Source organism: Meles meles, chromosome 8 (assembly GCF_922984935.1).
Source record: "Meles meles chromosome 8, mMelMel3.1 paternal haplotype, whole genome shotgun sequence".
In the NCBI taxonomy this organism is placed as follows: Eukaryota; Metazoa; Chordata; class Mammalia; order Carnivora; family Mustelidae; genus Meles; species Meles meles.
This window is the reverse complement of record NC_060073.1, coordinates 106,494,351-106,510,372: the sequence shown is the minus strand read 5'-3', so window position 1 is coordinate 106,510,372 and position 16,022 is coordinate 106,494,351. Positions and strand designations below refer to the sequence as shown.

The window sequence follows — 16,022 nt, the reverse complement described above, 5'->3', positions numbered from 1 at the left end:
CTCTGGTTTGGACGCTCCAACGGGGAAAGTTAGGCTCGTTTTAAACATTGGAAACATGCAGCCTGTAATTTGTTTCTGAATGTACACAGCATGATGGCGGCGGCGTCTGAGGTAGCTGGTGTGGTGTCCAGTGCCCCCAATCCTCCAGAATCCTCCTCTAGTTTATGTGCTTCCAAATCAGACGAAGGTCTCCCAGATGGTCTAAGGTAACGTACGCATCCTTGACTGGGGAGATTTCTTTCGGGCGAAGGGCTTTTGGGATGGCTTCTTACGGAAGCGGAGTGGGGTTTTCCCCTTTTGGGCTCTAATGGCCCTGGCCCAGAGTAAGCTTTTTAAAGGTGGGGACTGTCTGATCCCTGTGTGTATTTATGGTACCTAACAGAGCGTCTGGCACTCTGCAGGCAGGCTAAGGGTGTCAGTAGAATACAGGGGGTCAAGCTCTTCTGAAAATGCTAGTATTTCCACACCCTTTACTGTATGTTCAGTTGTATATTTATAACATAATATCTGTGTCTATATTTGTATATTATGCCTATATATTTGTTATGATTACATATATTATAATGATATTATATATCATACCTGTGTATTTGTGTGTTTTCCGTGTTCCATAGAGATAGGGATATGTACGCATATATATCTGTAAAGCACATGTATATTCTTATATACCCACAGATATACGTGTGTCTGTATTATCTACAGATAGCTCCGTTCCTATGGCTTTCTGCTTCACGTATTTTACCTCCTGTCTACACTCTTGAGGGCTGAATTATGGTTTCCCAGCTTTGCATCCTACAGTCCTTAATGCATAGTGATGTACAGTGTTGTGCTAAGTCCACTCTATATCCCTCCTCAACTCTTTTCTAGAGCACCTGGGACCCGATATAATAGATCATACTGTACTAACAGTCGAATATGCATTAACACATTTAATCCTCATAACAGCCCTAGGAGGGAGGTGCTAATATTATCCCCATTTACAGGTGAAGAAATTGAGACACACTTGCCTCAGGGTTGCCGAGCTACACTGGAGTCAGGGTTTGGACCCAGGCTTGCTTGATTCGGTAGCACCTCATAAATACCGGTTTAAATTAGAGATTTGTTGGCTAATGGGTAATGGGGGGAAATGTTGAGTAAGTCTAACCATAATCCTGGATCTTCATTTTATAAATAGAATCAGTCACATACTCCTAGTAATAGCGATGGCAGCTAGGGTTGATTGAATATTTACTGTGCCAAGCCCTGTACTAAATACTTCAGATGCCTGATTTCATGTCATCCTCCCAATAACCCTATTAGGTGGGTCATGTTTCAGTTTCACGAATGAGGTGAAGTAACTTAACGAGAGTCAGACAACTGGTAAACAGCGGAGCAGGATTTGCACCAGGGGACTGCACTGTACATGCCCAAATTAATAGTCTCAGTGTTTCCCCCACTTCCCCAGGTAACTCTCAGGAAGGAGTCAGCTAAGGTCTTCATGAAGGTTTTCGTACCCCAAAGACGCTGTTGGTTGTTTTATTTTGAACAACATGTGCTGTTGAGGACAGGAAGGCACCGTCACCTAAAGCCTCAGTCAGTGCTGGCTTGGGGTACTGAAGGGCATCAGTTGACACAATCTGTTTTGTTTTTCGTTTTAAAAAGAGGGCAAAGAAATTTAACACAGATGCAGTCATTATTCCTGGGTGGCAGATTCCCTGTTGTGAAATTTAGATGTCACTGTAAATAGGTTTTAAAGATCTCTTCAAAAAAAGCAATATGTAAGTGGCTGTGACAAACAACCGACCAGGTTTCCCGGTGTTTCTCCGTGTGCATGAGATTTGTTTGTCTGCGAGAAAGGTCCCACTGAAAGCTTCAGTTTTGGATTCGGTGTCTGTACGTCAGACAACCTCAAGTGAGGATCCTGTGCTCTGGGAAACTGTCGAGGAACCCGAAAGGTGGTTCTGGCCAAAGATCTGTGTGAGGGATTTGAATGAAAATTATTTTTATGAAACGTGAGAGTGGAATAAAAACACTTTTTCTAAATTAATTTTTTTTTATTAGAACGTGACGTGTAACCAAGTCAGCACAACTCACAAAATGAAAAACTCTTAATGAGCAGTAGGCTGTTCCATTGACATTCCCCAAAAGTATTCAAATTGGGCCTCACAAATCTGAGGCTCTTCAGGGTCATTTCTTGTTTTATTTACGGTCACCCGACAGGAAATGTCTGTCTCCAGCACCCAGCTTCTAACCGTCAGGCTCCACTCCCCGCATATGGGTCAAAATCGCTGGACAGAGACCAAGTTCCATGTCATTCTGATAATTGGAGGGGCTTACGTAGTCTGGTCTGGTTTTGTTCTTATCGTTGTTATGTTAAAGATATTGTGTCTTTAATCTTCCTTAAGATGGTGAAGAGAAAACCTTTTTATCTTGTGTTTTTGCTAGCCCCAAAGACCCTGCCCAGAAGCACAAGAACTCGCCCCTGTCGAGTGTAAGTAGCCAAACGATAACCAAGGAGAATAACAGAAATGCCCATTTGGAACACCCAGAGCAGAATCCTGGTTCATCAGCAGGTGACACTTCAGCAGCGCACCGCGCGGTTTTAGGAGAAAACTTGCTAGCCACAGCCCTTGGTCTTTCTGGCGGTGGGTCTCAGTCTGATTTGAAGGACGTGGCCGACACAGCAGGAGAGGAGGGGGACACATGCCTCCGGGAGAGCCTCCATCCTGTCGCTCGGTCTCTTAAGGCAGGGGGCCATACAAAGCAGCTTGCCTCCGGGAATTGTTCTGAAGAGAAATGCCCACCAGCCTCCATCCTAAAGGAAGGTAGCAGGGACACAGGCTTGGATTTCCGACCTGTGGTGCCTCCAGCAAATGGGGTTGAAGGAGTCAGAGTGGATCAGGATGATGATCAGGATAGCTCTTCCCTGAAGCTTTCTCAAAACATTGCTGTACAGGTCAAGTATCAAGTTTCTACTACTAACGTGGAATTTGGGCTATTTATGTATTTATATATTTATCGAGGGTAGGAGCCTTTTTTATTCGTAGGTGGTGGAGAACTACTCTGTCCCGTTTTTTTATTGGCAACTATCGTACGATTTCCGTGCGGTGCTATGTGATGTCATCCTTGTGGTGTTCAATAAATAATAAAGCCAGGAGCCAGGGTCCTATCGTGGCACCGAGAAACTTTATGACTTACGTATAATCTCTTTCAATGACTAATGGATGAGTGTAGGTCATTAGCATTCATATTTCCCATCTTTGTCCTTGCAGGAGGAATCCTTGTTAATTCTCTGACCTACATCTTAAGAAGTACAGTGGATCCTGCCTCCTAGTGCTTGGTGTGCTTTGTTATAGGAGGAAAGATGGGCACAATAGGCTGTAGGGGGCGAAATTCTTACTTCACACTTGAGGCTGTCTCTCTCTCAGTTCTTGGGTCTCATTCAGGTTCTTTTGTGGGATAAATGTTCCATGCAGTATACATGCTAGCTCCTATTTGCCAGACCTGTAGTTCTTCCCTTGTTAAGAAGCCACTAAGGGAATGCAAAATTTAGCTGCTTAGTTACTTGTGACAGATTTCTAGGTAAAATTACTAAAGAGCAGTTCTGCCTTTTAAGACATCTCTGAACAATCCTGAATATAATTGCTTCTTTCTTTATAGACTGACTTTAAGACGGCCGATTCAGAGGTAAACACGGATCAAGATATTGAAAAGAATCTGGTGAGTCCTTAAACCGTCATAGTGAATATACAAGACCATTCACTCACTATTCTAGAGTCATACCATCTCAGCTGGAAAAGGTGCAGGAATCTCCTTTTCAAATCCCTGACAGATGGTCAGCTGACTTCTTTCTACTTGATCACTCCCAGAGATGGGAAGCTTACTACTCATAAAGCAGCCTAATGTATTTGACAAAGAGCTCCTATTGTTACATTTTGTTCTGAGCTGAGGATAGCACCTATCGTACTTGGAGTGCTCTCCTGAGCTGTGTAGACTAAATCCAAATCTTCCTTTACTTGTTAGCCCTACGTATCCTTGAAGTTTGTTTATGCCTCTTCCTCTTCCTCCTCAAGTGTGAATCTTTCCAGAAAAAACATTCCCAGACGTTTTTAACATTCTTCTTTTCTTCATTGAATATATTTTCCAGCCCTTCCCTTGCCCTGCTGACTTTTCCACCTGGACACGTTCCATCTTATCAATGTTGCTTTGAAAATGTGATCCTGAGAACTAAATACAATAATCCAAATACAGAATAATGAAGTCACAACACAGTGGGGTTCTCCTTCTGTCTATCCTGCCAGACACTATTTCTCAAGTCTCCCTTGGCTTACTGTGTCAGTCTGCTCAGCATTTTGAGCTTTCAGCCAAACTCCCATCAGGTCTTTTTCTGGTGTACCTTTGAGTCGTATCTTCCCTTTTATTCCTAGTAATTGGTTTTTAAAACCTAGAAAGCTGCACATTTATCTTTGTTAAAATGGTCTCTGATCTATCTCTGGTATTTTGTGGCAGAAACTTCCACCCTCCAGAATATGGATACCAGGGGCGCCTGGGTGGCTCAGTGGGTTAAGCCTCTGCCTTTGGCTCAGGGCACAGTCTCAGGGTCCTGGGATCAAGCCCTGCGTTGGGCTCTCTGCTCAGAGGGGAGCCTGCTTCCCCCTCTCTCTCTGACCACCTTTCTGCCTACTTGTGATCTCTCTCTCTGTCAAATAAATAAATAAAATCTTAAAAAAAAAAAAAGAATATGGATATCAAAGTGTATATTTTTCAAGAGGAAGGATGATGCTGGGAAAGGTACCCTAGCATCAGGAAGAGGTTTTTAGGGTAATACGTGTTAACTGAGTAAAAAAAAGAAAGAGAGAAAGTGCTTGTAGCAACCAGATAAGAAATTAGGTATTTGTTCAAGTTGAGGAAATTGAGAGGCAGATGGAAAGAAGGAAGTTTTGGGAGTATATTAGCAAGATGAAGTGAATAAAGTTTTTAAAATACAGGGTAGCAACTTGGAGTTACTCCTAACAGGCAGGTAAAAAGATCTTAGAGACAAGCGAGCTGGTGGAGATGTGCTGGATGAAAACCAAGCCAGAAGAGAAGTCCCACGGAGGGTGGGGTGGGGATTCACCTTTTCTTGAATACTTACTCTAAGCACTTCACATAGAGTTTTTATTTTGTCCCCACAGTTGTATGGTGGGGTTCTGATGACTATAGTAATCCAAGGAGCAACTGAGTTATAAATAAGTTTTAGCATCAGTCTGAAGCAGGAATGGAAACTAGCAAGTGATTGGGCCAGAAGAGGCCCAGGGTTATGTTTTGTGTGGCTGTATTCTTTTGGGTAGCGGGATGGCCCACATGCCCTTATTTGGTTTTATTTTATATTATTTTATTTTTTCAAATTTTCCTTCAAATTCTAGTTAGTTAACATACACTGTGGGCCCACATGCTTTTAAAAAGTCAGTGGAACTAGGCAGGTGTTAAGCTTGGTAGCAATACAAGAAATCTGCCTCCTGTTTTGTTTCCCTTTTTGTGCATTTATGGTAGTTTCCCACTGGCTGCATTTGAAATTGTAACTTCTGGTCCTTGGAACCAATTAGACACTGATTAAACCAAGTAACTTTGGCTTGTTAAGATGAAATGATAATGGATGAAGTAGTTTACTTTATAGCCTTTCAGTTATCTTTTTGTATGTACCAACAATGTGTACCTTGAGACTTCTTTCCATGAGACTGGTGGTTTTTCCTCTGGCCTCTGTTGCTCTAAAGAAGCATTGTGGGCGGAGAAGGTACCACAAGGAAATAAAGGGAAAGAGCAGTGCTGAAGAAAGAAAATATTCCTCTTATCTACTAGTTTCATATATTGGTTCTTAACCTTTTGCTTGGTTTAAAGTCCTCCTTTGGAATCTTTTGAAAACTTAATTCTCCTCTCAGAAAAATTTATCCTCCCCACCACATTCCCCTATTTCAAAGAGTTTAGAGACCCTTGAGGGCGATCCATGGATCCCAGGTTCAGAATCCCTATAAAGACATGAGACTGAGGGTGCTGGGTGGCTAAGTGGGTTAAATCTCTGCCTTCGGCTCAGGTCATGGTCCCAGGGTCCTGGGATCGAGCCCCGCATCGGGCTCTCTGCTCAGCAGGGAGCTTGCTTCCCTTCCTCTCTCTCTCTGCCTGCCTCTCTGCCTACTTGTGATCTCTATCTGTCAAATAAATAAATAAAATCTTAAAAAAAAAAAAAAAAGACATGAGACTGGAGAGTCCCTGGGAGCCCTAGTCACATTTCAGCACCTGGACTAAGGACTAGTTTATCGCAGAGTTAAAATCCCACCTTTTTTTTTTTTCCCTGAAGATTTATTTATCTATTTTAGATAGGGAGCACAAGGAGGAGGGGCAGAGTGAGAGGGAGAGAGAATCCCAAGCAGGCTCTGTGCTGAGAGCAGAGCCCTATGCAGGGCTGGATCTCACAACCCTGAGATCGTGACCTGAGCTGAAACCAAGAGTCGGACACTTAACCGACTACATTACCCAGGTGCTCTGCTAAAGTCCCATCTTGAAACTTAGTTTTAATTATCATAATGTAATAAGTTTTCCTTTGTTCACCTCTAAAACCTGTTTTTTCTTTGAAAATAGTTAATCTTTTAATGAATAAGTTCAGTTGCATGCTCTTTGTTTAAATTTGACATGGGCTGCCTTATGCTAAATGTGTTTTAAATTGACCGTCTCTTAGCATCCCTTTGAAACATAACCATCACTTTTCTTGATTTATGGAGATGGGGAGGCAGAGCTGAACTGTGGTCCACAGAAACCTTTCTTCTACTCTTGTGCTCATGTATGAGAGCTTGCTGACTTGTCCAGTCTGAATATCATGTTTCTCAGACCTCTTTAGTGGATCTGTCCATTTTCAGCGCTAATGGCCAGTAAGGAATCCTCTTTTCTGGATGCGGTTTTGAATAGGTGATCTGTTTTTTGTTTTTTTTTTGTTTTTACCTACTCATTTCTTCTTGTTCTGATAAAATGCCTCCTTCTTCTTATTCCCTAGAGTGGTGATTGGCAAATTTTTTCTGTAAAAGGTCAGAGGGTAAATGTCTTAGGCTTTGGGGCTCTGTGGGTTCTCTTGCAACCATTCCACTCATTGTAGGATAAAAGCAGCCCATAAGCCATTGGGAATGTCTATTTTCCTATAAAATTTATTTATAGGGGCACTGGGTAGCTCAGTTGGTTGCGCTTCCGACTCTTGATTTTGGCTCTGGTTATGATCTCAGGGTCATGGGATCTGTGCTCGGCACGGAGTCTGCTTTTCTTCCTCTCCCTCGGCCCCTCCACCTGCTTGTGCTCGCAAGTTCATGCTCTCTCTCTCTCTCTCTCTCTCTCTCTCCCCCCCTTCCCTCTCTCCCCCGCTCCCTGAAATGAATAAATAAATCTTAAGAAAAAAATTCAGACAATGGCTGGATTTGGCCCACAGGCCATTCCTTGCCACCCCCTTCCCCCGAGCCGTGCTGTGCAACAGGGTTTCCTGTAATGATGGAAATGTCTTCTATCTGTGTTGTCCAATGTGGCAGCCGTTTGTTCTTGGAACTTAGTACTGAGTACTTGGAAATGTGGCCAGGTGACTGAGGGGCTGTATTTTAAAATGTTCTTACTTTAATTAGTTGAAGTTTATATAGCTACTCATGGCTAGTAGTTGGAATATTGGACCCTGCAGCCCAGAGCTCTACACAGTGCCCTGAACAGGCAGCTGGTGTTTTTTGCCATTAAACTTGGGAATTAAACTTTTCTTCTCTTGTTACAAATAGGACAAAATGATGACAGAGAGAACACTGTTGAAGGAGCGTTACCAGGAGGTCCTGGACAAGCAGAGGCAAGTGGAGAATCAGCTCCAAGTGCAATTAAAGCAGCTCCAGCAAAGGAGAGAAGAAGAAATGAAGAATCACCAGGTACCCTGCTTATGTTAAATCTCAATAAGTATGGCTACACTCCCTAATCAGACTGTAATTTTGTTCTGAATTGGTGGAAGAGCAATGTTTATCTTTTTAATGGTTGTGTTAGAATTTTAAGGATTTGAGGGCATCTTGTTCAATCTCAGTTTTTTGTTTTGATTTTATTTATTTGAGAGAGAGAGCATGCATGTCCCTGAGCCATTGGAGGGGCATAGGGAGAGAATCTCAAGCAGACTCCCCATTGACCGCAGAGCGCAACGAGACATTTGATCCCACGACTCTGAGGTCATGACCTGAGCTGAAACCAAGAGTTGGACGCTCAGCTGACTGAGCCACCCAGGAGCCCCCGAACTCTCACTTCTATTTTAGTTTAGAGACAAAAGTTAATTAATATATTTTGTTGACATTTGTTACCTGGAAAACTATGTAATTAGACTCTTAAGTTATATTAAAAAACATAATTCTAGGGGCACCTGGTAGCTCAGTTGGAAGCACCTGCCTTCAGCTCAGGTCATGATCCCAGGGTCCCTGCTCAGCGGGAAGCCTCCTTCTCCCTCTCCACCTCCCCCTGCTTGTGTTCCCTCTCTCACCGTCTCTGTCTGTCAAATAAATAAATAAAATCTTTACAGAAAAACAAAAACATAATTCTGGTATATTAAAAATCTACGTATGAAAACTGGAAAAAGTGTAAATTGGAAGGAAATTTAGGAGAATGTTTATAAAACCTTGGCTTGCAGAGGTCACTTTAAGCCAAGTAAAAAACCCAGAAACCATAGAAAAATGAATCGATTTAATTATGTATAATTTAAAACTTCTGATATGGCAGATGGTGCAAAAAACATCAGGTCAGTGGTAGATTGGAAACGTATTTGTAGCACACCTGATAAAGGGTTTAATATCCATATCTGTGTTCTGAGTCTCCTACAAGTTCATGGTAGAAGTCAAGTACTCTAGAAAAAAATCAGGAAAGGTTATTGTGTAGTTTTCTGTTTTTCCTGTAACAAATTACCATCAATTTGCCACCTGAACACAACATAAATTTATTATCTCACAGTCCTATAGGTCAGAAGTCCAACAAGTCACTGGGTTAAAATTCAAGTATTGGCAGGGTTGCATCACTTTCTGGGGACTCTGGGGGAGAGTAACCTCTCCCTACATTTCCAGCTTCTAGAGACTGCTTGTATTCCTTGATTTGTGGACCCCTTTTCCATCTTCAGGTTCAGCAAATTTGCATGTCTGACCACTCCTTCCCAGTCACAACTTTCTCAGATCACAATTGAGAAAGGTTCTCCACCTTGAAAGACCTGTGTGATTAATTGGGCCCACCCAGATGATCAGGACTGGGTCTTTTACCTGCATCCGGTCTTTACCTTAGTCAGATCTGCAGTTTCTTTTCCCGTGGAAAGAAACATAGTCACAGGTCCCAGGGATTAAGTTAGATTAGAAAGTGGACATATTTGGGGGGAAGGTGTTATTATTTCCCCAACAATTATTAATGGTGGGGTACCTTGGTGGCCTAGCCAGTCAAGCATCTGCCTTCAGCTCAGGGTCTGGGATCAAGCCCTGAGTTGGTCTCTCTGGTCATGCGCTTGTGCGCGCGCGCTCTCTCTCTCACGTACATAAATAAAATCTTTAAAACAATTATAAATGGTAGAATACAGAAGAAGAAAAGCAAGTGGATCATATACAAAAAGCTCAGCCTCATCCTCACTGGAATTCATTCATTCATTCATTTAGCAAATGTTTTCAGAGTTCCTGATCCAGTCTCTGCAAATTTAGCAGTAAAGGGAACATAGTCTCTGCACTGAATGCTTATTCTAGTTGGAGGAGGCAGACTGTACAAACAGTAGAGAATGGAAGTTAGGAAAATGTTTCTTAAAACGATTAGATACTATTCCTTTCTCTCCCCTCAAAAGATTGGCAAAAATGAAATAGGTTATCAAGAGTGAGGAAAAATGAACCCTTTTCAGACATTTGTATATAAGTTGTTGCAGCGTTTTTGGAAAAGTTACTAAGAATTGCCAGTTAAGACTTAAAATACACAATGATCTAGCAATCATTTCATTAAGTCTTTTCTACAGAAATAAAAGTTTTTATATGAAAGTGTAGATATAAAGTGTATTTATTGCAGTATTTTGTGTAGTTAGAGAAAACTGGAGTCAACTGGATGGACTCCTTACATAGAATGGTTAGATAAATTGGAGATATATATATATACACACACACACATTATGTCTATATTGGTATTTTTAAGTTAAATCTATATATTTATTTTACTTTACTTTTTAAGATTTATTTATTTATTTGAGAAAAAGAGTACACTTGAGTGGGGGAGCAGTAGAGAGAGAAGGGAGAGAATCCCAAGCATATCCGCACTGAGCACAGAGCCTGACAGGGCTCGATCCCACAGCCCTGAGATCATGACCCGAGCCAAAACCAATCACATGTTTAACCAACTGAGCCACTCAAGTGCCCCCAGTTAAATCTGTATTGACAGTATGCTCACATCAAGTGAAAAAAAGCAGGATGCAGAATAATGTGTATAAAATCATCTCATAATTGACTGAGCCTGGGTGGCTCAGTTGCAGTCAAATGCTCTACCACTGAGCTATACCCCCTGGGTGGCTCAGTTGGTTAAGCGTCTGCCTTTGGCTTAGATTGTGGTCCCAGGGTCTTGGGATCGAGTCCCGCATGGGGAGCCTGCTACTCCCTTTGCCTGCCGCTCCTCCTGCTTGTGTTCTCTCTCTGTCTCTTTCTCTGACAAGTAAATAAATAAAATCTTAAAAAAAAAAATCATCTCATTTGGAAAAAACACAAAAGCAGAGAACTACATATTTAAGTATATTTGTGTTTATGTGAGAATAAAGATGTGAAAGCAGTTCTACAAAACAGTGAACATATTAATTATGGGTGGAATTGGCATGGATTAAGGAGTGACTTAACTATCACTTTTTTATTATGCCACTTCTTACTGCAAAGACATATATTTTTGTTAAAGTACAAAAGGAACCAAAAAACTCCTCACACATAAGAAAGCAGAACCTTAACAAAACAAAACAGAACCATTTTTGTTAGACATAATGAATTCCCACGCCGTATAAGAATGCCTTTCTCAGCATTCTTAGCAGGTGTTCATTCGGCCTTTATCCGAACATGGGTAATGGAAAGGTTATTGCTTCTCAAGGCAGTAAATTCCATTTTTGAACAGTTGTGATTGTTAGAAATTTTTGCTCCTGCTGATTTGAAATCTGCTTTATTGTAACTTTCTCTCTTACATCTAAATACTGGCTTTCAGAGCTACTCATCAACCCGATTCCTTCAATTCAGCTTGAATTTACTAGAGTCCATGTGTTAATTTGTGTTAGTTGAAAATAACTTTCAGACCAAAAGAACTAATTCATTTCCTTCTTTATTTGTGTGTGACTGTAATTATGGGGGACTCAGGAGATACTAAAAGCTATCCAGGATGTAACAATAAAGCGAGAAGAAACAAAGAAGAAGATAGAGAAAGAAAAGAAGGAGTTTTTGCAGAAGGAGCAGGATCTGAAAGCTGAAATCGAGAAGCTTTGTGAGAAGGGCAGAAGGTAAATGATGCTGTCAAGAGTAAAACCCCTGTGTGCGTGTGTGGATTTATACGTAGCATCGAATTGTGTTTGTGTTTCTAGTTTCTTTCGGTCTAATTTTTATTTGAAAAACAAGTGCACAAATAAAATCCTCTAATGATTTTAGCTTTTTCAGCACCTTGTGTTAGATTCAATAAAAAAAAAAAAAAAAATTCAGATTCAATAATAACCTTGAAAATAATAGCAGCTGATTGTTGAGTCCTAAGTATGATCAAGATTTTGAAATGCATCTAACACCTGCTTCACTTGCTTTGAACCTGGTTTTTTTTTTAGGAGTTCAGGCTTTGGGAATATTTTGATTATGTTATTCAGCACCAAAACAAATTTCAAACAGTAACATTGTAAGTAAGCCTTTGGAAAGAATTATTCGGTGGATCTCTGTTCTCTTTTGGGTACTACAGCAAGAGCAAGGTGTGCATAGAATTGGTCAGATACTCAGTTTTCCAAGTTACTTAACATGGAAATCAAAATAACTGTGAACCCTGATGATTTTATTTAAATTCTAAAATGTGCTTTTATCAAGAAAATCTTGGCCTGCTGATGAGTCAGAGCTCTGAGGGAAAAGTAGCAAGCTCATTGGTTGAATCATTTTCCAAGTATGAAAGGCGGTAACCGCAAAAGGTCAGCATGAGAAAGAATGTTTGGGAAAGAGCCTAAGGACCAATCCGTTTTGTTGAGAATTGAATGATAATGCTTTGAAGGTGGGTCAGTTGTCCATGATGATCCATGTGTCAGCGATTATGAAGAGTGTGCTAGGAGCATAGTGCTATACCTGGCATTGTTAGTGATCGGACACCCTGCCGCCCCCCACCAACAACATGGCCTCTGCCATCGTCTTCACAGGCTGGAGGGGGATGGTGAAACAGAGACATTAGCAGCAGTCCCAGCAGAAGCTGGCAGGAAGGTGAATCTGCCGGGATAATTCTAGGCTCTGTGAAAGATTTCCTTTTGATGTGTACTCTACACTCTTAATGTCATCTCTGACCACTTTCTCTGCCTTCTGACTGGGTACGCCCAGATGGTGATTGATGCTAACAGCTTACTGCTCATGGTCTGGAAGATACAATTGGGCTTTCTTATGTGTTACAGTCATCAGAATGACACTTTCTGTCATGCTTTCTGTGGAATGTGGAGTTCACTTTTCCAGAAGTAGGTAGAAGAAGTCTTCTGTATTTATCTTTGTTCTAGCAGGGATGCGGGTTTTGTTTTGCATTCCATCATCCACAGTAACGGTGGGCACAGATATTTTGGTCACTGTATTTGTCTGCTCAGACTGCCATCACAGAGTTATCACAGACTGGGTGACTTAAACAACAGTAGTTTATTGTCTCACAGTTCTAAAGGCTGGAAGTCCAAGATTAAGATGCCAGCAGGGTTGGTTTCTGGTGAAGCCTATCTTCTTGGATAGCATACACTGCTGCCTTCTCATGCTCTGTCCTCACATGGCCTTTCCTCCCTGTGTGCTTAATCGCAGTGTCTCTCGTCTTTGTGTAAGGACACCAGACCTATTGGATTAGAGCCCGATCCTTATGATCTCATTTAACTTTAATTACTTCATTAAAGGCCTTATCTCCAAATACAGTCAAATTGCTGGTGAGAGCTTCAACCCGTGAATCTGCAGGGGACACAACTCAGGCCATAACAGTCATGTTTCCTGTTCATAGCTCTCATTCCGTCAGCCAACACTTACTGAGTGTCTACTGCGAGCCTGACAATATGGGCCTGGGGAGCTTATTGTTGACTAGGAGAGATGACAAATAGATAATTACAAACTAGTATAATGATACCATAATAGTGGTTGTACGAGAGCACGTAGAAGGGGTAATGGAACCCAGACTAGGCGGGGGAGTCAGAGAGGGATCCCCCAGAGGATCCCCAGAGAGGGATCACCCCAGTGATTTCCAGAATTAAATCCTGAAAGGTGAAGGGGAATATGAATGCCACATGCAATGCATGATCCTTGGTTTGATCCTGGATGAAACAGGTAACTTTCAAAGAAAGAGTTACAGGGTGGAGGTTGGTACAGGGAGGAACTGGGGCAAAGAATAAGGGAAAGACATTGTAGGCAGGCGGCCTACAGACAAGAGAGAACAGCACCTGAGCTGTAGGGCGGTGGGGAGGAATGAGACCAGTACAGCAGTGGGAAGCCTGTCACAAAAGACTCATGTATCAGGAGATTGGGTTTTTCCCTAATAGAGATACTGAAGGATTTTAAGTGAGGAGAGGTATCAAAGGAGGAGTTCTGCACTTTAGATAAATTACTTTGGTGGGTGGAAAGTAGATGGGAATAGTGTAGAGGACCACTTAGGAGACGTAAGTCTCCGAGCCTGCATGAGAGTGACAGTGGCCCACACTGCAGTGGCCGTGGCTGGGAGAAGAGAATTTCACACTGATGCTATATAAAGGCGAATTTACAGAGCGCCTGGGTGGCACAGTCAGTTAAGCGTCTGACTCTTGGTTTCAGCTCAGGTCATGATCTCCAGGTCATGAGGTTAGAGTTCCGAGTCCGGCTCTATACTCAGCGAGTTGGGCTCTGTGATCAGCGTGGAGGCTGCTTGAATTCTCTTTCCCTCTCCCTCTGCTCCTGCCCACTCCCTGCTCTCTCTCTTTCTCAAAACTAAATTAATTAAAAAAAATTAAAGGTGAATTTACTTAATAGAAATCTGCTAAGTGCTTTGTGCTCTTTGAGGATAGTATATATATATATATATATATATTTTTTTTAAAGATTTTATTTATTTATTTGACAGAGAGAGAGAGAGAGAGAGATCACAAGTAAGCAGAGAGGCAGGCAGAGAGAGAGAGGAGGAAGCAGGCTCCCCGCATGCTGGGCTCGATCCCAGGACCCTGAGATCATGACCTGAGCCGAAGGCAGCGGCTTAATCCACTGAGCCACCCAGGTGCCCTGAGGATAGTATATATTTTAATGAAATTATAATTTGTAAAGAGGACACCGTGAGTTAACAAAAAAACAAAACCCCAAAACCAGGAACTAATATTCAGTTTAGTCACATATTCGATGATTTTCTCCTAGATACCTGGTAGCTTTCTTATGGCCATTGCCCTGCTTTTGTGGGTCCCTTCCTAATTCCCAGCTTATATCTTGGCGGGGTATTGCTGGCTTGAGGAAGGGGAGCAGCAAGTAGGACTCTTCCCCGTTGGAAGATGGTGAGCCTGCACTTTAAAAGACATCATTAGTTGATTCATAGAAGTACCTTCGGACAAAAAGCAGGAACTGAAATACTAAGCTTGATTCTTCTTTTTTAAAAAATGTTCTGAGCATGGGGCATCTGGGGGGCTCAGTCGGTTAAACGCCTGCCTTCAGTGCAGGTCATGATCTCAGGGTCCTGCAGTTGAGCCCTGCACCGGGCTCTCTGCTCAGCGGGAAGCCTGCTTCTCCCTCTCCCTCTACCGCTTCCCTGGCTCATGAGGCTCATGCTCTCTCTTTCTCAAATAAATAAATAAAATCTTGAAAAAAACAATATCCTGAGCTTGCCTGATGAACTCATGATAGAGTGATAGGTAAGTAGCACTTCGAGGGACTTACTGTTGGACATATTTTTTTAAAAAGATTTTATTTATTTATGAGAGAGAACGAGAAAGAGAGTAGGGGGAGGAGCAGAGAGAGAGAGGAACAAACAGACTTCACGCTAAATGCAGAGCCTGTCACAGGGCTCGATCTGAGGACCCCGAGATAATGACCTGAGCCGAAACCAAGAGTCAGACGTTCAACCGACTGAGGCACCCTGGCACCCCTGGAAGCATTACTGTAGGCATCATTTCAGAGTCTGCACTAAATTGAAATCAACGGGGTGCATGAAGATTTGTTTTGGAAATTTCTCACCAAATGCTAGTTTATGTAACTGGTTTGTGTAGAAGCCCTCGCAGCTTGCCTAGCAATCAGTAAGTCTGGAGAGCATTTCCTGGGTGCAGAGCAGTGAGCCAGGCTCTTGCAACATCCTGTATGTGACCATAGCTGTCCTTCTTTCCAGCAGTCTGCTCGCTTCCAGTACGTCTATACTTTGACCACTTCAGGTCCTCTTTCTTGTTCGGTGACCTCACTCCGTTTCCCCCCAGTCTTCCAGCTCCCTGGAAGCATGTCTTCCTCATGCCAGCCTCGGTGCGCGTCCCCTGCTTGGATTACCCCCTTGGTGTTACCCTCAGTTCTCTTCCTCTCATTCTTCTGTAGTACTCCAGTCCTGGGTCAGGTCAGCCGCCTGACTTCTCTGTCCTTAGGTCCGGGCTGCTGAGTGCTGCTGGAGACAACCCTCCATCTGTGTGTCTGCTGACATCACTTGAATCCTCGGGGCTCCCTCTTCCTCTCAGGGCTGTCCCAAACTTTTACCTCCCTTTCTCACCTTCCTCTCCCCACCATTTCTCTCCTTAGTCTTAGCAGATGATCTCACTTTTTATTTCACTATAAAAATAGAGACCATTAAGTGAAACCTCTTTCCGTTTCTCAGCTCTCAGCAGACACAACCATCCTTTCCTCTGGTCC

The 16,022-nt window shown here is 42.4% G+C and overlaps 1 protein-coding gene across 3 annotated transcripts in view; it reads left to right on the top strand.

The window, feature by feature from the left end:
- The window catches only part of RNF214 (ring finger protein 214), a 44,824-nt gene that overhangs the window by 1,547 nt on the left and 27,255 nt on the right, over positions 1 to 16,022 (top strand). Inside the window, exons 2-6 of one of the 3 annotated variants that reach the window (XM_046017545.1) lie at positions 88 to 206; positions 2,425 to 2,470; positions 3,640 to 3,699; positions 7,758 to 7,898; positions 11,346 to 11,485. In XM_046017545.1, coding sequence (XP_045873501.1) covers positions 91 to 206; positions 2,425 to 2,470; positions 3,640 to 3,699; positions 7,758 to 7,898; positions 11,346 to 11,485 — 503 coding nt within the window. In that variant the 5' untranslated portion in view covers positions 88 to 90. Of the gene's footprint in view, positions 1 to 87; positions 207 to 2,424; positions 2,936 to 3,639; positions 3,700 to 7,757; positions 7,899 to 11,345; positions 11,486 to 16,022 lie in introns of those variants that run through there. The other 2 variants (XM_046017544.1, XM_046017546.1) reach the window with 2 other exon arrangements.